The 22852-nt window shown below is 38.8% G+C and overlaps 1 protein-coding gene across 1 annotated transcript in view; it reads left to right on the forward strand.

The window, feature by feature from the left end:
• Positions 1-22852, forward strand: part of Hdac8 (histone deacetylase 8) — a 222267-nt gene that overhangs the window by 70847 nt on the left and 128568 nt on the right. The window contains exons 5-7 of the mRNA XM_027920168.2: positions 1609-1721; positions 5961-6038; positions 6651-6759. Coding sequence (XP_027775969.1) covers positions 1609-1721; positions 5961-6038; positions 6651-6759 — 300 coding nt within the window. The remainder of the gene's footprint in view (positions 1-1608; positions 1722-5960; positions 6039-6650; positions 6760-22852) is intronic.

Genomic DNA, 22852 nt, shown 5'->3' on the forward strand with positions numbered 1-22852 from the left:
TGTATTCCTCCTTCTCCCTCCTCTTTTGACCTTCCATTCAGGGTTCTGTCCCATCTACCCAAAGTTATTGATGTTTAATAGAAGAATCCATTATATGTCTTGGTGTACTGAGACAATAGATTTATAAAATGTAAACTTTCCATAACTGGAAAATAGCACTGACATCTAAGAACTTTCAAAGTCACATATTTAATTCTTATTTACAGAGAATTCATGGATGGACAAATTCTTTTCTTTGCTTTTTTTTTTTTTTTTCTTTTTCTGGTTGCATACCTAAGACCAAGCTGTTCCTTGTCAAGCTGCTTGTTGAGTTCACCTCAAGGAAGCATAATCAGTGTCAAGCAATATTTTTACCAACTTCCTGCTCTCCATCGAACTGTCTTATTGACTCAGCCTGTGAACCAGGGCATTGTTTAGAATATGAAATGCAATTAAAAAAGAGATTTCATGAAGAAGTGTATGAATTGTGTAGGCACTAGAAAGATTTCTCATAGAAGCAAAGATGCATTTTAACTGTTATTCCTCTCAGAATTCTGCTTTGAATAAAACTTCAGGGTGAGCTTAGACAAAAATGGGCTAAATATTTGTAGTGTTCGTGGAAGCAAAAGAAATGGAAACATTTTGGATGAGGCCTTAAAATAAATTATAATGCATTCTGATGAAAGATAATGTTCTTCTACATCTAATCAGCCAAGCTTAGTGGAATAAAAGAACACGTTATTTCACATAAATGTGTAATAAAAGAACACGTTTATGTCGACAAGAGGATAAAGTGACACAATAGCAAAAAAGTTAAAGGACACTAGTAAAGTCAATGAGGACAATTTTTGTGAAGAAAACAAAATAAACTTTAGAAAAGGCTGCTTTGTTTTTCATTGTAATAATTACATTTACAGAAAGGCAACCGTGTTATGCTACCCAAGAGGTTATGCATTTGTACATTCTACACTCAGCTTTTATGAGCAACAAGTGCCAAGACTTTTTTTTTTTTAATTTTAAAAAATAACTCCCAGGTTATAGGGCCAGTGCAGAAAATCTAATCTCCATCATCTTCTACTGGATTGTCTTTTTTAATATTTATTTTTTAGTTATAAGTGGACATAATGTCTTCATTTTACTTTATGTAGTGCTGAGGATCGAACCCAGAGCCTCACGCATGCCAGGCAAGTACTCTACCACTAAGCCACAACACCAGCCCCTACAGGATTGTCTTTAAGGCTGCTTCTAGAGTCTAGCTTTCTTACAGTTCTAGAAATGAAAATCAGTGTTCATCATAATGAGCCTGGGGTACTACATATTTTTTGACATGATTCCTAAATCATCAGAGAAAGGTTTTATTTTGTTCAATATAGTTATTATATTCTAATGCTTTGAAAATCTGGGATCTTGAATGGAAAATGTTATCAGTCAACCTGAGTATTTACCAAAACACTTCATTCTCTAATCATTCTAGGCCACTTACTATATAATCTTTGTGGCTGGATTTTTGTTTTTCTTCAAAGAAGGGGGAATTTTAAGGGACTAGATCTCAAGGGTTAGATCCTTGGCTGTAAAGACTCCCTTGGATTGCTTTTTGGCTGTTGGCTCTAGCAACTTGTTTTCTTGCAGAGATGAAGCATCTGGTTTTTGTTATCTCAATGATGCTGTCCTGGGAATATTACGATTGCGACGGAAATTTGACCGTATTCTCTATGTGGATTTGGATCTGCACCATGGAGATGGTAAGCCCTTCAGTTTCAAAGATGCTTTGCTGCTACGACAGCAGGTTTTGATCAGTAAAGCTACTTCTAGGCAACTGGTAAGAGGAGGAATGGTTATTGCAATTGAAATTTTCCTAATTGAGAATTCTAAAGTAAGTAGTGTGGATTCCTCTAACCCACGCCAATCCCTCCTTTGCTGCCTAAGCCAGCCTCCTGTCATTTCCTCTCCCCTCTCCTCCTGTAGCAGAGCTTTATAATGGAGAATGGGAAGAAGTGGAACTCTTAACTAGTGTTTACTCCAGTGCACAGTAACCTCCCTCAGGCCATTTCCATCAGTTCTAAGGCAAATTTGTGATTAGAGCTGACAGTCTTGTCTCTTCTCAATGGTACTTCTCTCAGGATAAAATAGGTATATGAAGGACAGACAGTCTAAGTTTTTCGCCAATAAACTACCAACTTCTGTAGTGACCAAAATCTCTTTTTTTTGGGGGGGGGGGAGGTACCAGGGATTGAACCCAGGGGTGCTTAACCACTGAGCCACATCCCCAGCCCTTTTGGTATTTTATTTAGAGACAGGGTCTTGCTGAGTTGCTAGAGCCTTGCTAAATTGCTGAGGCTGGCTTTGAACTTGTGATCTGACTGCCTCAGCCTTCCCAGCTGTAGGGATTATAGGCATGAGCTACCACACCCGGCTGCCACTTTCTTTATGTTGCTAAAATATGAAGTCCTGCACAAACTCAGATCATCTTCCTTAGCTTGTGATAGCAGAATCTCTTAACACTTTGAGCTCACCTATTAATCCCCTCTTAGAAGACTCTACTGAAAAGACTTATCCAACCCTCCTATGTATTTTCTATCTAGAACATAGACCTACAGTGACAGTTGTCCTGTCTGTAACACAGTATTTCCATTCACCTAAGAACACTTATCCATTAAATGATTGATTAAGTATATCCCCTGTCCCTGACATTAGTGACTGCTACTTCCTAATTTCCTGGGAATTTTTTAGACAAGACATACTCACATAATCATGCATAAGTATGTGTCTAAGGTTAGGGTTAGCTTTTCTGTCAAAACAGAAAGAAGAATGAAGAAATGTGGTGGTGTGGGGAGCTCCCCAGGGAGTGTTTCCTGCACAGATGCTAGAAACGGATGCTAGAAACATGGACCAGTGACATAAAGGTAAATGTAATAGAGCCATGCATGGTGGTGCACATCTGTAATCCCAGCAATTTAAGAAGCTAAGGCAGGAAGATCACAAGTTGGAGGCTAGCCTCTGCAACTTAGCGAGGCCCTGTCTCAAAATAAAAAATAAAATAGGGCTGGGAATGTAGCTCTGTGGTTCAATACCCAGTGCCACACACACACACACACACACACACACACACACACAAACACACACACAAAGTAAATATAACAGATGAGAGAGAGGTTGGAAAAACCAACATACTACCTTGAGAACTACAGTCACTGAATTTCTGAATACTTGGCCATTGCAAAACACAGCCTTGCTCAAAAACCTTTAGAGTCTCCTTATTCCTTATAATAAGGGGCAGCATTTGACCCATGGCTTACTTTTTGTAAAGTCAGAGAGTAAGAATTTTTTTTCCATTTTTAGAGGTTGTAAAAACATAAAATTTGTATGTGTGCATATATATGCATGAGTGTGTGCCTAGCAGAGATTGTAATTAGTTTGAAAAGCCTACAGTGTTTACTATCTACTATTCACTTAGTTTTCTGACCCCTGGCCTAGAACAATGTTTCTCAACCTTACCTGTGCATCTGGATGGGAGGTTGTTTTATCATGAAGATTGCTGGGCCACATTCACTAGATATTCAGGTTAAGTAGGTCAGATATAAATCCAAAGAATGTACAATTTAACAGCACTACAGTTGTTGTGCAGGCCACACTTTAAAAAACAGTAGTCTTCGAAGTAAAGTCGAGTCTTTTCCCTATCTTTCAAGGCTCACCTCAAACAAGCCTCACCTCATCTTTCCAGTCTTATCTCTCCCTACTTTCTGTCCAGGTTACTCTTACTCAGTGAGTGTGTCTCAATATTCATGACATGTCTCACTATTCCTACTTCTCTGACTTTGCCTCCCTTTTTTTCCTAACTTAATTTTGCTTTCTCCTCCCTTTTTGTATCTCCAAGTTCTATCCATTTGCTCAAGGTTCAACAGTAGCAGATTTTCCCTGATCACCCTACCCCAAGGGTTGTCTTCCACCTCTCAAGTCCTGTACTGTTTATAGCACTGATTTGCTATGTACTTACATGTTGTCTCATATTATTAGGTAATTTTTTAACATGTCTGTGTCTTGTTTCTTCATAAAAACTTTAAGTACCTTCACAACACAGATCAAATTATTTATTTCTCTCTGTCTTGTATAATGCCTTGAACCAATAGTATCTGTATATAGTAGTGGTTTAGTAAAATACTTGTTGTATGAATGAATGATTATGAAATGCAAAGTATTAGTAGCAGAGTTCGAGACTAGAACCAACTGTATTGAACCATATAAGAATGAAATAAGACTGTCACCTGAAACCGTTCTTTCCATTTGCAATGTTATTTCTACACCATTTAGAGTTTCCTGTTTTAGCCAACTTTTATGGTGTGTTTCATTTCAGTTTATTTCCCCTCTTCAGCACCTCCCTTCCAGTGACCCCTGCCCCACCCCCAAACTCTTACACATTTGGTTTATTTTAAATCTCCCATGATTCCATAACTAACATCCTGTGGTGGCTTCACTAACCACTCCTACCCCGTCTTCACCTCCTTTCATCTGCCTAAACACTCTCCTCTTTCACACCAACTCCATATCCTACACCTATCTGATTACGTCCTTTTAAAATTAAGTATGATTTTATAACCATGCCTAATGGTATTTCCTACAAGAAGAAATACAAATGGCTACTAAACATGTGAAAAGGTGCTCAATGCCCTAATACTCAGAGAAATGCAAATTAGAACAAGACCATTCTTTCTGCCTAGGATTGAAAAGAATAATAATAGCCAGTCATGTGCTAGTCAACATGGGAGAAAACAGGAACTCATATACATGGTCAGGAGAAAAGTAAGCTGATATATCTCTGGATGGATGAATAATCAGAATTTTCATGAACTATCCTTGTTTCTAAATTGAAATGCTATTTTCATTTATCTTGTTTTATTTTGTTTACTTCATACTTTCTGCCTGGAGCCCTTAACTGATTTTAACTGCCTCCCTAGGGCAAAACATAAGCTTGGGAAATTCAAACATACCTGTTATGTACAAATAGAGTTAATATTTTTTTAAGGTCTCTGTTGGCTTCTAATGAAGACTGAATACATTAAGTAAACACTGAGACAATATCTTTGTTTGAAATATAAAGGAGGATAGTACCCAAATTTGCTAATAATCCTTGCACTTTACAGACTGATTATATGAACCATAGTATGACAGTATATGATTCTGAGAGGAAAGGTGTAGAAATGGGTAGCATGGTTATTGGACAAGAAGTGGCTTCTGAGAATTACTTTAAATCCCAGCTTTTAACTCCCAGGCATCCAATCATTTTCTGACCCTGTTTAAATGGAAAGGAGACCCCTTTCTAGAAAAGTCTCTCCCCCATGTTTCTCTAGGCTTTAAAATTCTGTTATAAAGCTGCTATTAAGGAACAAGACCATGACTATTTTCAGCTTTCCAAGTTTTAGCCAGAAGGATGTACTATAAGTTAGTTAGTACACACAGGATTTTGAGAAACCTGCATATATAACCAAATATGCATTATAAAGAGGTACTTTATAATTAGGCTTTCACCATGTAATGCCTAATGTTTGTATTTTTTTAAGGGATTATCACATAATACTTCTTTGAAAAGAAAATAGAACATAAAACTTCAAAGTTGATGCCAGTGTCCTCTGTTCAATTCTGTTGATAGTGTCTTAATTCTGGGCTCATTCCCTTCCCCACATTTTAGAACACATGTCAGAGAAAGCCCAGGCATCCTGTTGCTTTGAAAGGAGAAGTCCAGTTATAGTTTGCCATTAATTTGAAAGGGTACCCCCAATCTTCACTTGGGGCCAAAGTTCTACCTCATCTGTAATTACAAAGATCAGAGACCAGGGGTTTGTCACTTTTATTCCTTGGCTTGTTAGTTTTGTTATTGCCACCTTCCTTTCTCCCCTTCTTCCCACAACTGCTTTCTAGATTTTTAGGTATTAGAAACAGAAGTTCTATATATGAAGTGATTCTTCTGACATTTCTTTCTCTGGTAGGTGTAGAAGATGCCTTCAGTTTCACCTCCAAAGTCATGACTGTGTCCCTGCACAAATTCTCCCCAGGATTTTTCCCAGGCAAGTGACTTATGTGCTCCCTGTACTTTTGATGAATAGATACTGCAATTGTTCTGTACATCCCTATATCTTATATTTGTATAGCTCCATCCTGTTACTATGTTATGGAGGCTATTCTACACAAAATTTCAACACAGGTCATTTCAGGTGACAATGATAAGAGGAATGACAATGATAAGAGGAATGACAATAACACGGTTTCTTCTTCCAGATGATTTTTATGGACTGTTAATAGGCAGATCAGTTAAACTTCCTGTACTATCAGATACCACAAGTAATTCCTAACATCCTGATAATTGCAGTGACACAGTGATATTATGTCAACCTCAAAAGCACAAAGAGTCAAGCAAAGGAGTTAATATCTTAATTTTTATTTCATCCAGTACGATGAAAATGAAGGTTTTTCAGTTTCCTGGCTTCCCCAACATTATTTATCCTTGTTCCTACTGTATATTATTTTTCATAATTTCATTCCCTTAGAAAATGATTACTAATTCAGAATTGTTCTGCTAACTGACTGTTTTGGCCTTCTAAATTCTTGTCAGACAATCCTTCAAGTTTTCTAGTTCACATGTTCCTAATAACTGAACACAGTGTTCTTCTCTGTTACAGGAACAGGTGATGTATCTGATGTCGGCCTAGGGAAAGGACGGTACTATAGTGTAAATGTGCCCCTTCAGGATGGCATACAGGATGAGAAGTACTACCACATCTGTGAGAGGTATTACAGAACCATCGAGCCAGGAGCAAGAGGATTGCATTTCTATAGAATGAAATGGTCCCTCATCTGGCACAATTCTTTTTTTTTTTTTTCAAGCAACAGTTTGAAAGAGAAAAACATTGTATGTCCACATAGCTTTTAGACACTGTTTCTTATGCTTATTTAATCGGGTAGCCATCTCCTGTTAGGGATGGCCAAGTGATTGGATCAGAGCCTTCCTCCAGCTTTGATATTACCTGCTTCCTGGTATGATTAAGAAAAAGAAAAACTTGTAAGCTGTCCCTGGGAATCCTTTTTCTACTACTTCCTCAGCTAAAGAAACCTGTGTGTGTGTGATTTCATTAGCTCGGCAGTGTACATCTCTATTTTCTCTTATGGAAACCTCTGCTTCTTCTCTCTACAATTCTATAATCCCCTCTATAATTCTTCATTGTGCATTCTTGAGTTCTATCTGTTAAAATTAGTATAAGAAATTTGTGTGTGTATTTGTAGTGCCGGGTATCAAACACAGAGCTTTGTGCATGCTAACCATATGCTCTCTCACTGAGCTATTCCCCCCAGCTCAGAACTCTGTTCTTTTCCCTTATAGTTAAGGATTAAATTACAGATAGTTATCGGTGGACAGTTTAGTGTGTAGACCTCTGGAGTTGACAAGTCCTATGGAAAGGAAAAAGGGAGAAACTAAACTCGTATTCATAAAAATTGAGATTGGTCAGGCACAAATTCACTGCTGACAATGGCAACAGAGAGAGTGAGTCTGGCTGGAAGTGAGCCAGTCAACAATTCTGAAGGTAAGCAGTGGGGATTGAGGTACTCTTGATCCCCCCACCCCCTCAGCTCACATTTCTCCCAACCTCTGGTGGAAAACAGGGACTTCCCAAAGGAGCCGGCCTGCATTGGCCGTCATCACTGGCAATTGTATAAACAAAGTAGAACTATTAAAAAATAAAAACTTTATGCTTCAAAAGTACCTCTTTGCTCCAGAGATTTGGCCAGCCAACGCATCACTCAGTCATTCAGCAGCACTAGCTTCTTCATGATTTTGATCATGTCCCCTGGCTACCTCTGTATTATCAGACTGAAAAAAAAAAAAAAAAAGAAAAACAACTTTTTTTGGACTTGTTTTGTTTTGAGCCTGCCATTGATGGTTTAATTGCCCTTCTTTGTTCCCCTTAGGCTCTGTCCTGTCCTTGAGATGTACAGATCAGAGCTGCTTATGTAACTTGACCAAAGAAGATGTCCTGTGGTTCTGTGTAAAAGGAGAATTATTTTGTTTGTCTTTTAATCCCCTTATTAACAGTGCCCAACATCTTGTTGCCCCCCCCCCCCACCTTTGGCATAGCTGGAAGCTACATTGTTCTCTGTAGTGCACTGTCCACAGGGTTTCCTAGAGCTCTTTCCTGGGTCTTAATTGAAAGGTCACCACCCATCATCCTGCAAGTATAATTTGTAATATCAGCCCTCCCTAAATATATCACCTTACATGTGCCCCTATTCAAGCTCATCTGCCAATCATAAAGCCTCCTGAGATCTTCCTTTCTCCCCCATCAGCTTGGCATTTCACTGCCAGCAAAAGCTGAATGTTATCTGCATACTTGAGGATTTCCCAGTACCCACCCCCCAAGTCTACTAGTTCTCCTCCTTCAGTCAAAAAAAGTCTGTTTCTTTCCTATAGTTTTTTTTAGATACACCATTCTCTACTACATGATTAAAAAATTTAAATCCCATGGTAATTCATGTTTAAAAATAGTCTTAGTATCAAACTTAATTAGAAGCATTTTAAAAGTAAATTTAGCCCCAAAGAAAAGATCCGGAAAAAGATTATACATGATTTCCCTTTACAGAAACCCTTTTGCCACCCGCATCCCAGTAGATTGGTGGCTTTTGTGTCCAAGAGGCTAGCATTTATTAAAGATTCTTCCAGTTTGCCTACTAGAGAACCAGACACTCATCAGTTTATAGATCCCAAGGCCCTTTTGCCTGCAGAGTCACACCGGCAATTCACACAGTGATCACCCAGAATAACAGGTTCCAGGTTTTCATTAGAGGTACAATAATTGTTTCCTTTGATTTCCTTCAGAAGTTAAGTCTGGTCAGGGCATGATGTGAAGTCACCTCTGATTCCAGGGGTGCCAGGAAGGCTTCCTGGTCCAAACATCCCTCCCATCTGTTGGACTAATACCTGAAATTCCTTTAACAGGAAACAGACATTGTTTCTACAGTTAGAAATAGACCTTAAAATGAAAACTTGGCCCAACATAGCCTCCTCATCGCCACATTGCCATAGGCGTATTATTTCACAGATAGCCAATTTGCAAAGGGTTAGAGCACGAACTTCTTGAGTATTCAGAAGAGCAGGGAATAGGTAGTGGAGCACTAGAGGAAAAGTGATACAAACAAAACAAAACCATCTTTGCCAACTAGTTTTACCAGGTCTGGTAATTATCTCACTCTGTTCCAAATTATGCTTTTGACTCCTTTCAATATGTGTCTTGGAAATGGAGTCTGACCCATCTGCCTACCTCAAATGGCATATTAGTTATATGAATGGCTCATTATTTTATAAAAGTCATTTGGTATATCTATTATTTCATTTTCATCTTTATCACTGGTTCACTTATAGATGCTCTAATTTTTGTCACCCAATTTCTAGTTTGCTCCTGAGCTGCTTCTCCCTGTGGGATTCACATAAATTGTTTTTTTTTTTTCCTTTCCTCTTCTTTCATTTCTTCCACCTTCCTTCCATTCTTCCTTTTCCCCCCTTCTTCCTTTTCTCTCCCTCCCTTTCTCTCTTCATTCCTTTTTAAGGTTGTTCCTCTGGTGTAGCGTTTTTTATTTGCCAGCTAGTTGGGTAGACATTTAATGGTTTCATTTTAAGATTGAACACACCCCCTTCGTTTTAAAAAATGGCTTAAAGTTTCTTTTTGTAATAGACTGTATATGGAATTTATTTATTTGTTCTAATTAGTTATACATGACAGTAGAATACATTTTGACATATCATCCATAAATGGAGTATAATTTCTCATTCTTCTGGTCGTATGATGTGGAATTATACCAGTCGCATAGTCATATATGCACATAGGGTAATAATGTCCAATTCATTCTTCTAACCTTCTTATCCCCATACTCCCTCCCCTCCCTTCAGTCCGTTCTGCCAAATCCAAAGTATCTCTATTCTTCCCTACCCCACTTATTTTAAATTAGCATCCATATATCAGAAAAAATATTCAGCCTTTGGTTTTTTGGGATTGGCTTATTTGCTTAGCATGATATTCTCCAGCTCCACCCATTTACCTGGAAATGCATAATTTCATTCTTCTTTAAGGCTGAATAATATTCCATTGTGTATACCATATTTTGTTTTTCCATTTTTCTGTTGAAGAGCATCTAGTTTGGTTCAGTAGTTTGGCTATTGTGAATTGAGCTGCTATAAACATTGATGTAGCTGCATCACTGTAGTATGCTGATTTTAAGTCCTGTGACTATAAACCGAGGAGTGGGATAGGTGAGTCAAATGGTGGTCCCATTCCAAGTTTTCTGAGGAATCTCCATACTGCTTTACATAATGGTTGCACCATTTTCACATCAATATTTTCTAACATTACCAAAAATCTTGGGTTCCATTTTATGTAATTGACAATCTTGTAATTAGACTTTTCTAGGTTATTTTATCCTAAGGGAAGAATTAATGATTCCCATAAGATTCTTATAGTTTGCATGGGAGCTACTAGAGTTGGTATACCAAGTAATGTACTATTTTAGCTAGCATAAAAGAACATCAACATTATTCCATCCTTCAAATGGAATCTTATGGCTCCAGTATAGAGATGATAGAAGTATATTATAATCTGTATTTACCTATTTATTTTAATTTTTTGTAGTTATAGAAGGACAGCATGCCTTTATTTTATTTGTTTATTTTTATGTGGTGATAAGCCTCAAACCCAATGCCTCACATGTGCCAGGCAAGTGCTCTGCCTCTGAGCTACAGCCCCAGGCCCTTTAATCTGGATTTGCATGAAAGCCCACCAACCCCACTCTACCCTGGGGCCATACATACATATAAGTGTATGTATGTTTGGTGAGAGAGGGAAGGTGTTCTAACAAAGGAAGGGTTTGCTAGTTCCCAGGTTTTGGCATCTAAAAAAGAAAATGCCCTGGGTTCCACCTCCAGCAGTGTGAAAGAAGCAAGGAACTGCTGCCTATGTTTAACCTATTTTCTCTCAGAGCAGTATTTGAATGCAATGTGAGATAGTCTTAATTATGTCTCTCACCTACTACCTAAAATGCATTGTTGATTTTCAGAACATTTACACCCAAGAATTTGTAAGAGAGAGTGACGATAACAAGTACTTCTTTGCTGTTGGTTTGTGGGAGTTTTGGGTAAATATCAGGGTACCATTCTGAAACCTCAAACCCTGCAGAATGACCTAGCTACTTGCTCACTGTCAACTTCCATGACACATACCAAGTTTGAATGAAGAAATTCAAAGTTGTGTTAATACTTCTTAGTATGTATCCTATCCATAATCTTACAACACTAGTAGCCAGAAAGCAATCTTTACTAAATATCTGATTATTAGTATATGTCTCATAGGAAAACTATGCATATGTACCTATAATAAGTACAGATGCATATACTGAAGTCAACAGTTCAATGTTATGAAAAAAAATTAAGAATAGTCACCGGGCACAGGGGCACACACCTATAATCCCAGCTGCTTGGGAGACTGAAACAGGAGGATAGCGAGTTCAAAGCCAGCCTCAGCAAAAGTGAGGTGCTAAGCAACTCAGTGAGACCCTGTCTCTAAATAAAATACAAAATAGGGCTAGGGATATGGCTCAATGGTCAAGTGCTCCTGGTTTCAATCCCCAGTACCCCCACCAAAAAAAAAAAAAGAATATTCAACTATTCAACTTTGTAAGATAATACGAACAGACACTGTATAAATCTTTTACCAAAAGGAAGACATATTGTTAAATAGATTTCTCAATAATTAGGACTTCTTAAAGATTCTGTTGAGCTGGAGTTCTCATTTAGTAACAGTTTTTATATTCACATATACAAAACTTTGCTAATAAGTGCTAACAACATGACCAGAGAAATAACCTTATTCTAGTGAACTAGCATTCATTATAGTAGCTATTAAAATATGAATCTAGGGGCTGGGGTTGTGGCTCAGCAGTAGAGCGCTCACCTAGTACATGTAAGGCCCTGGGTTCGATCCTCAGCACCACATAAAAATAAATAAATAAAGATATTGTGTCCAACTACAACTAAATATATATGTGTGTGTGTGTGTGTGTGTGTATTTTTTAATACAAATCTATCTGGATTGTCCTTGGTCTGTTTACCTTGAGTCTTAGGGCTTGTGTTATATAGCTCAAAATTGAAGGAATACTTTTGTCCCCATCAAAAACTTAAAGAAAAATTCAGAGACCTCATAAGTTTAAAAAAAATGTAATATTTTGCTTTTTCCTTTTATGAGAGAAATATTATATGCTTCTATTTTATTTTTTGTGGTTGCAAGGGCATGAATTCAGCAGTTTTTACTACCTCTTCAACTGCTTTTCTTAAACATTAGCTCTACTATTAATGGGCTAGCCACAGTAGCCAACCCCAAAACAACTTGTTTTCTAGAACAACAGCAGGGTCATTAAAGACACGGCTCTTTTAAACCTAAATTTTGTTCTTGAGTGGAATTTCTGTGTCCATCTGTATTGAGTTCCACTCACACCCAACAAAGAAGAGAAAAAAAAAACATAGCACTAATAAACTTAATATGGTACCTTCACAGTATACTTTATTGTATTAGAATTTTCCTCAGATTCTGACATTGCCTCTGGAATACAAGCCAGTAGTGTTTTAAGCATAGAATCAGTTCCTGTGGGTCTGGAGCCAAAATTCACCTCTCCAGAGCCATTCTGACCTTCCCACAAAACAGTCAAGCAGCTGACATCATCTCATAGGGTTTTAAAAACATTAATTAATAAGAAGAAAAGGAAGGCAAAGGAGGAGTTACTAGGCTACATAGTTTACTCTGTACCTGGTGCTGGCCTTAACATTTCACATGTTTTCCTATTCAATTTAGGTGTGTATCTTTAAATATTTTTAAACTATTTTATTCATTCATTCTGTAAAATTGTATTGAATGTCTACTTTATGACAGACACTATGCTAGGCACTGGTGATGTTAAATGAGAGATGAGGCTTCTGCACCCTGGTCTAGCTTCTAGAAGAAGGAAATTGCACTAAAATTTTACATTTCTTCTCTTGATCTTTGTAACAATCTACATTCTGTAATGCCTCTAAAAGTAGGTATGATTATTCTCATTCTACAAATGATAAAACTGGAGAAAAAATTGACTTGCTTAAAGTCAAGCAACTAGGAAATAGTGAAGCCAGAGTTTGAATCCCTATCTGCCTACTTCTTAACCATTGACTACCTTGTCTCCAAAGTATCACGTGGAAGTATGAAATTTCATTGTTGCAAAGAAAAATACCACCCCCAATACTTCTTGGGAATTTTTATCTCAGGGATTGCAGAAAAGCTCCTAAAAAAGAGAAAGAAACTATTTAGCTTTATGCAAATGAACCACATGATCTATAGTATACACAATCTATTGGATATGTTTGTGAAAGTGCAATTTAGAGTTTTGCCAAAAATAAAAATCTCTTAATCCTCAGGATTTAATTTGTAATTTTATGGGCAGAAAATAAGAATAAATATTGCCAGAATTTACTTCTTAGGTTTTAAATTCCTAATTAAAGTTTGGAAATATGGAGATTCTGTAAATCCTCTTTTCCCTTCATTTTCAAAGGAGAAAATCCTGACTTCCTGCTTTAGAAGGTGAACAGAGTCACATGTCATTTTATAGAGATCTTCTCGTGGAATTACATCCTTTTCATGTGGTTTTTAACAGCTAGTACTGCTAAAGATTTTTAACTTTGCATTTCTGCAACTATAGGCAAAATTTATACCATCTCTCAGTCCTGGCAAAAGTTAATATGTGCGTATAGGGTGGAGATTTTCCGTGCTATAAGTGGTTCAGCCAATACCAATTGAATAAAATGAGAACCAAGGGATGTCACTAAAGGACATTTAAGGGAAATGTTTCCTTTCACTATTGACTTTTAATGTTAATATTTAAAGAAGAGATGTTTTAATGATGATAGGTTTTTCTTTCATTATAATGATAAGTCATCTGGAAATAATCTTCCACTTGGGACTCCAGAGTTCTTATAATTCAGTTTTAGAAGCAGTAAATCTTCAGTGAAAGGGAACCCAACAATTACATTCCCTTTGGCTTCATGACGTGGCAAAAGCAATGCATACTCACTTATTCATGCGTAAATATTTTAAGAATACAAATTGTTAAAATTCTCTCTCATTTGATAAGGAGTGATGGACTCTCTAGGAATTTGCATTTGAGAACAAATAATTATGTAGACTTATTTGTCTGTCTCCGTGTGTGTGTGTGTGCGCGCGTGCACACAAGAGCGTGTACATGCGCATGTGTGCTGGGGATTAAACCTAGGGCCTTGCACATGCTAGGCAATCACTCTACCCCTCAATTGTATTATATTCCCCACCCCCTTACATTCATCTTCATCCCCATTTTTATTACAATCGGAGAGCTGGCAGGATTTCTTTACACAATCATTCTACCACCCTTCAGTTGGGTCACAGTTATACTACCTCAGTAATCACTAGCTCACTTTTGCCCAATGATGAAGGTAAAGGAAGTAGCCAATTCATTCTGTAAGCCTTGCATCAGGAACTTAGCCCTCTGTAAGTAAGGTATTTGTAATAAATGCTTTTGTTCTATTTGATAAATGTCTATCCTGCCTCTCCTTGTGGTGTGGCAGATGTAAAATTGCCTATTGTTTCTAGAAAAATAGATGACTCAGACACTAATTAAATTCACTGCTAATGTTAGCCACAGGTGGAAATGAGGCCAAAGTGGGCTATTCATTTATTCTTCCTAGTTTGATGTGTCTTTTAAGATATTGAATTCAAAATACATTAAGTACCTAAGAATGTAAGATAATTTGGAGGGAGGGATACTGTGGTTCATTATCTGAGTTTTCCTCAACTCTAAATGAGCTCACCCTGCCAGTCTCCAGAAATTGTTTAGGGTTGCAGTGAGTACTGGTATTTTCCTTCACCTAGTCCTTAGGGATTTAAATCCAGGTGGTTAGAGGAACAGTGCCTATTTTCTCCTCCTTTCCCTCTCATCTAGTGTCTTTCATGACCAGTTCCTGAGCTTTACCGTAACATCCCACCCCCCACACCCACACACACACCAAGTGAAAAAGTCTTCATAGATGGTATTTTTTTTTCCATTTCAGTCAAGGAGGACAATGTTCTGGAATTCTGTGGGTTTGTTCTGTCATTCTGATGTGCATTTTCCCTCCTCTCTTCTTAGTGCTGACTGATCTCTGCCCCCTGGAGAAAGTGACCTGATTCTTTGGCAGCAGTTTAATACATTCTGATGCTGGAACATGTTCTGAAACTATCCAGAGGCAGGAAGACCTTGCTTAAATGGAAAGCTTGAGAATCACACTCTTCAATGTAGATTTTCTCTGAAAAGAATTCCTAACTTAACTTTATCTGTGCTTAATAGTATGTTGTAACATCAAAATTCATTACTCCTCTCAGCTTCTATATACCAGGCACTTCCTACCCCTGCCCCAGTCCTCCCCATCCCATATTTTGTAGTCACTATTCTGTCCCTTTAGTCTAGCCTAGAAAAATTACTGTTTAGACTGTGCTGTAATATGTTATGGCTTTGAATGACTGTGCCTGACATTGCCATACACCTAGCAGCTGCCAGGACTGATGAGCTGCTTCACTGTGTTCTGTTGACATAGATCGTACAGAGATTTAGTCAAATCCTGTATCCACCACCTGATGAAAAAGCCTGATGCTAAGTTTGACTGGACTTTTGTCTGTGTGCACTGTTACCCACTGTGCAATCGAGAAAGATCCATACCCATTGGCTCTTAAAGAAGGACTAAAGAAAATATCTCTGCAAAAGAAAAAATAAAGTCATCTCAAATAACTGGCTAACAAGTTAACAAGTGAAGGAGGAAGTGTGCCAGGGACTAAAGGCAGCGTTTGCCTAGAGATGATGCAAGCGCAGTTGAGTAGTGAACTAGAGATGGAAGGGGGTGTGTGTGCCAGGCCCTTGTGGAACAATTCTGAAGAGGAAAGGAAGGGATGGGGAAAGGGGGTGTTGGGGCATCTTAAATGTGTTAAGGATTAAGTAGAAAAATATCTCTCCTATTTAAATATAGGCAAGCCTCACTAATTCAGCCTAATTAGAGGAAAGCCAGACTAAATCACAGAATATTTTTAAATGCATTTTTATTACTTTCAAGCACTGGACATGCTAGTAATTCAAAGTAGACTAACAGCATAGTAGAGCACCTCAGGGAAGGGTCTTTAAGAATCATTTGTAATTAGCATATCAATTATTTGTATGTAAGTAGATGTGCACAAAGTGCATAAAAACTTTATTCTCCTAAGTAGGACAAACATTCCCCAGTGCAATCCTGTTTACACTATTAATTTGCTTAGCCAGCCCTTTTTGTGCCAAGATAGATGTATGTAAGAAATGCTTATTTCCTCAGGGAAGAATGAATCGCTTCCCTGTGTTTAGTCCAGTAACTAAGAAGCTGAGCGCCACTTGATTGGTTTGGGATTTCCAGGATATGGAGTTTTGAATTTGCATACAGACTAGAGAGATTTCATATGGAGAAGATCTGGCAGCCATTGCCAGAGACCCAGTTTCCCCATCTGGATTTCATCGAAGTGATCTGGATTTCATCAAGCAACAGGACACTGATCCTAAATGATCCACCAGACACTCTAACATAGACATGTTTAAAATACATCCTGCCCCAGAAAAATAACTGTTAAAATATGATGAGTTGGAGTTACTCTATGTGCAGTACTTAAAAGTAATAAAAATGCATTTCTTTTTAAGTCCCACAAAAACCATGCAATATCAAGTTAATGATGAAAATCAATCCCCAAACTCTTTCTTGCACACCTCATTGTGTGACGGCATTGCAGAGATTTCCAATCATCTGGGAAAGGATATTATATTTTGATGAGCTACGCCAGGTGCTAACTATATGGCAGGATTTCGGCTTTGAATCTTAGGGAGGCCCTCCTGGGTAAAGAAGGGTGAGGGAAGGGCCAGGGGCATGTGTATTGTTAACAAATCATGATTGTCTACCTATGCTCGAAAAGCAGAACAATTGAATTGAAAAAGAAGAGGTATCAGTTATATAGGGAGGGGAGAAAATATGATTAGGAAATGAGAAACAGAGATATAGGCCTATAGTTCTACTCACATGTATTAAACTGTGCTCTAGGTAAATTGTGAATTCTTCAAGGCTTCAGAGAGTAAAAACTAAGTGCAGAGAGCATAAGCACAAGCAGTAAATATACACACAAATGTTGTAACTACAGTTTGGAATGACTCCAGCTCTCCCCTTTCCCCCAAGGGCATCACTATCCAGGGTCTGCAAAGGCCAAATAGCTGTTTGGCTTCCAATCTGATTTTTTGCCTAAGAAATCAGAGAAGTCGGTTTCAATTTTAATAATATATTCTTCCAACTTCTATGTAACAGAAAGGCATTTGTGTTTTTGCCCCTTCTTAAAGTGAATTTTGTGTTTGGTGAAAGGTATTAGATTGGCAGCACTGGAAAATGAATTACTGTATTCCCAGAACAGGTATAACCGGGCGGTGACACTATGAAATTTCTCTGTGCCTTTGGGGACCATTAGAGTACTATTCAGGAAGTCACTGCTGTGGTGTGCTGTGCTGAACTCAACAGTATCCTAGTGGGCTGAAAGAATTAACATAGCACTCGAAGGGCCTGACTTAAGGCCATTCATTTATTCAGTCGACGTTATGGAGTGCTTACCATGTGCCTGGTTCTGGGAGAAGACTTTCACAAATGCTATATCATTTAATACTCACAATAACCCCATGGGGGGAATGTTATTCTTGTTTGATAGAGAAGGAAACTGAGGTTCAGAAAAGTGAAGTGATTTTTCCAAGGTACCGTGTAAACCCTGGATCCAAGTTTGTCTGACTCCATGGCCAGTATTCCCTCAGAACTGGGTGCTGTGGAGATCACAAAGAGAGACAGATGAGACATAAACTCAATGACATGACACAAAGCTGAATGTAATCTGCACCTTGGGCCGCCCTGGTGGTTGCAGACCAATGAAATGACCCACCCCAGATCACACAAAGGGTCATTAGCACAGCTAGCCTTAAGACTCCTATTCTTTGAGTCTTCTTCCATTTTGTTCTGTTTGTTAGCTTAGCTCTCAGACCAGCCTGCCTCTCCGCCCACCCCACTCCCTGCCCAGATAATATACACTCTGCTTGCTGGGGCCTCTAGCCTTTCAAAATGAAAAGAGCCAAAGAGCATTGGGATTTAGTGACGATAGCATTGGATTCGAATTAGAATTAGTGTTCTAATTCTAGCTCTGACGATTCACTCCAGGCCACTGGTAAGGTTCTTTAATTCAGGATGACTCACTTTCCCTTGTGTGAATGAGAATGGTTTACTTCTAAGAGGTATAGCAAGAGATAAGTAATAATTCGCTAAAAATAGCGTGCAGCCCTTTCTGTTGCCAAGGTGACATATAATTGATGAGTAGAACTACTTACTACAAGGCATGTTCTAAAGAGATGCCAATTTGAATCTATGTTTCTATATAATGGACTCGGCAATGAGAGAAAAGATGTCCCTTTAAAATGTTAAGAGATTACATCCTGAAAAGTCAAACAACAAAAGGGATGCAGGGTTGTTTGTTGGTTGGTGGGTGAGTGGGTTTGGGGGGGGGTTGAAGGTATTTTTTTTTATTATATATGTTTGGGTGCTTTATTTTAGACATTGGCAAAAACCAGTTTAGCTTGTCTGATGCTAAAAGCAGAAAAAGGAACTTATAGGAAATGAAATGTCTTCTGGATATGTTCAAGAGGCACCCATGGCCCCGGTGAAATGACACATCATCCTCACTGCAGGGAGCCCCCCTCCAATTCTCTGCCTCCCAGAATCATTTGTAATAGATATTCAGGAATCACTGAGGCATTTACCATATGCTACGTCCCCTGGCAGGTTGAGTTGTTACAGAATGAGTCAGCAGTACCTGAGTTGAGATAGGATTGAGGGTATTTAGGGGGAAAAAATCCCTATGCAAAATTAACTGGCTCCCATTTGGGACCGATTAGTGATACTTTGGGTCCTTAACACACACACCCCTCTGAATCCCATCGAATGCTGCAATAGATTTAAACGTTATATTTTCAGAAGGGGTTTTGCTGCCAGCAATTACTTTTCTCAGGCTTACTTGAGGAGCTCAAAAAACATTAGTACCAAATATTTCTCTCTGCTCTCCCTCTGCCTCCTACCCTTCTTGGTTTTTCAATTTTTGAGTTTCCCCTTTCTTTCATCTCTATTGAGGAAGTCTCTAGAGGGTGCTAAGACTGCTTGTTGGAAAGCATGAAGATGCAAAGCTGGCCCTTGCTGGAATGCAAGCTAGAAAGTGAAAAGAGGGGACCTGCTCCCAGCATCAGAGGTCTGGATAGAGAAAAAAGTTAGGATTGACATCCCTCCACCAGCAGCACTGATTAAGTCTGCTGTAAATATCACTCTGGAATTCTAGTGTCCTGGGATGAGTCTTTTAGGATTTTTTTTTTTTATATTGGGGATTGAAGCCAGGGATGCTCTGCCACTCAGCTACATCCATTGTGCCCTTTTCTAAAAATTTGAAATAGGCTTTTGCTAATTTGCTGAGGCTAGCCTCAAACTTGGGATTCCCCCTGCCTCAGCCTCAATTGCTGGGATTACAGGCTTGTGCCACTGCACCAGTTTAGGATTTAAATTATTAATTTTTAAAAAGCACACACACACACACACACACATCTATCTTGGTATTAGAGGGGAAAATGGCACCAGTGAATGATCTCAAGAGCACACAGCAAAAGCTGTGGTCCACCCTGCTGGACTAGAAGAAAAGAGAATATCTCCACAATTTTGTTTGGTGTTTTGCTCTTACCTAAAAGCATCATGAATGTCATCACCCCTGGCTCTAATCCTCCTCAGTCACCAACCCCCCTTCCCCAAATCAAGGCCTGAAGGAGCAGCTGCCTGGCTTCTCTTCCTCATTTGCATAGCCTCCCTGGAAAACCAGACTGCTGAAGACTGAGGGATCAGGTTTCTCATCAAGAAAACTGCATTTCAAATGAATGTCTTGTGTGTTTATGGGGAAGTTTAACTAATGTAGTGTAATGAGATGCTTGTCCTCCCCCCCCTCCTTTGTGGGGAAGAGATTCTGTGCTTTCACAAAACCTAAAATTAATGATTTGCAATATAACAAAAAGTACTGTCAACAGTGGTTAGGGAAACTTTCCCAAAAGCAATCTGGAGTGGTATTTCATTCATTTATTCACTTAATGACTATTTATTGAATGCCTACTATGTATAAAGTACTGATTCTACCCTCAAGGAAGTTGGTGGAAATTTTAAAATGATAGACAGATTTAGCAATTGATTTTCATATTCACATACATTTTAATAAAATGAAACATTGAAAGTTGTAAGAACCATAAGATTTAGGATGTTGTGGGCATTCAAAGGGAGTAAAAACTTCAGAAAAAGGCTTAATTGAGGAGGTAACATTTTATCTGGGTTCTAAAGGGTACCTAATTATGATATCTTTATGAAATATGTGAATGTGTATGCACGTTTATAAAATCTGGGTCAAGTTTGAATACACAGAAATTGTAGGGAAGGATGTTCTACACAGAGGGTGTGGTAAGATCAAAGTCAGGAGAGTCTAAGATATGTACAAAGAATAGCAGTGGTTTAGTTTGGCTGGATTGTAAAGTGCATGAGAGGGAAAAGTTGCAAGATTGGGAAAGTGGGTGGGAACCACCTCATGGAGGAGCTGGAATTCTAAGCTATGAAAGTTTGTGCCATATTTTGTAAGCATGCAGGGAGCCAGTGAAGATTTCAGAATGAGGGAATAATAAATAAGATCAGAGCTTGCTTGAGATTAACACTGAAAAAAAAATGACTCTGGTGGCTGCTGTTTTGTGAAATAATATGGGTGAAGTGGCTGGCAAAGGACCTTATTCACAGTAACTCAGGAAGTCAGGGAAGCAGGTAGATTTGCAGTGGTTTAGAGCATGCACTCTGGTGCCAGGCTGCAGCTCTGACACTTAATAGCCATGTGATGCTGTACAGATTTCTTTTCTTTTTTGGCACTAGGGATTGAACCCAGGGGTGCTTAATCACTGAGACACATCTCAGCCCATTTTTTATTCTTTTTTATTTTGAGACAGGGTCTTGCTAAGCTGGTTAGGGCCTTGCTAAGTGACTGAGGCTGGCTTTGAACTTGTGATCCTCCTGTATCAGCCTCCTGAGCCACTGGGATTACAGGCAGGAGGCACCACACCCAGCTTGCTCTATAGATTTCTTAACCTTTTGGTGCTGCAGTTTCCCCATCTGTAAAATAGGATTAATGATAATACCTATCTTATAAATTGTTATGAGGGTTAAATGTGCTGGTACATATAAAGTAACATGGAACAGTGCTCTGCTTTTAATGAAGTGCTCAGTAAGTGTTAGCTGCTATTATTATCATTTTCTTTCATAGAAGAGAGGGATTTGAGCTACCCTTTGAAGAATGGCTATAATAGACTCGTAGAAAGGTGACATTCTGTCATAAGTATGACAGAAGGCCTACTTGTAAAAAAATGGCAAGGTGAGTGAACAATGGAGAGTTCAGTTTGCCTATAGAATAATGTGGGTTAAGGAATTATTTTTTTTAAATAAGATTTAAAACGAGGCCAGAGTCAGATCATGAAGGATTTTTGGATCATAGCTGAAGAATTTTAAGTGATATCTAAAGACAATGGAGGGACATGAAGTATTTTGAGTAAGGAAGTGACTGGATCAAAACTATTCTTAAGGAAGATTAATTTGATGGTAGTGTGTGTGATGGATGGGAGAAGGAAGAGACTCGAGGCAGGGAAACTAATTAGGAAGCTATTGGTGTAATCTACAAAGAAGCTTATAAAGGCTAGATTTGAGCACTGCAGTGGGAGTGGAGAGGAGGGAATGGGAGAGAAACATGAGAAAGTCTGGTAATTGAAGAGGACTCTGGGAAAGGGAGGAATCATAAAGGGCTGTGTTATAGTTTAGATGTGGTGTCCCCCAAAAGCTCACATGTGAGACAATACAAGAAAGTTTGGAGGAGAAATTATTGAGTTATAGCCTTGACCTAATCAGTTAATTAATTCCTGGTGGGATTAACTGAGTGGTGACTGGAGGCAGGTGGGGTATGGCTGGAGGAAGTAGTTCATTGGGGGCATGGCTATGGGGTATGTGTTTAGTATCTGGAGAGTGGAGTCTCTCTCTCTCTCCCTCCCTCCCCCTCTCCCTCTCCCTCTCCCTCTCCCTCTCCCTCTCCCTCTCTCCCTCTCCCCCTCTCCTTCTCCCTCTCCCTCTCCCTCTCCCTCTCCCTCTCCCCCTCTCCCTCTCCCTCTCCCTCTCTTCCTCTCCCTTTCCTTCTCTCCATTCTGATCATAATGTGAGCTGCTTCCCTCTGCCACACTCTTCTACCATGATATTCTGCCTCACCTCAAGCCCCGAGAAATGGAGCCTGCTGTCTATAGATTGAGACCTCTGAAACCGTGAGCCCTCAAATAAACTTTTCCTCCTCCACAGTTGTTCTGGTCAGGTCTTTTAGTCACAGCAGAAAAAAAAAAAAAGCTGACTAAAACAGGCTGAAAAGTTTTGAACATGAGTGACTGAAAGGATGGATATCATTAACAGAGGTAGTAGCTAGAAGAAGTAAGATGACAGATTTGGCCTGGTTGGAATGGAGCTGTAAATCACAGCTGGCTTCTCTGCACAAATTGACAGGCTGATCCTAAAATGTATATGAAAATTCAACCTAGAATAGCTAAACAATCTTGAAAAGGAAGGACAGAGTTGGAAAACTCACACTTGCTAACTTCAAAACTTACTACAAAGCTACAGTAATCAAAA

Source organism: Marmota flaviventris, chromosome X, assembly GCF_047511675.1.
Source record: "Marmota flaviventris isolate mMarFla1 chromosome X, mMarFla1.hap1, whole genome shotgun sequence".
NCBI lineage: Eukaryota > Metazoa > Chordata > Mammalia > Rodentia > Sciuridae > Marmota > Marmota flaviventris.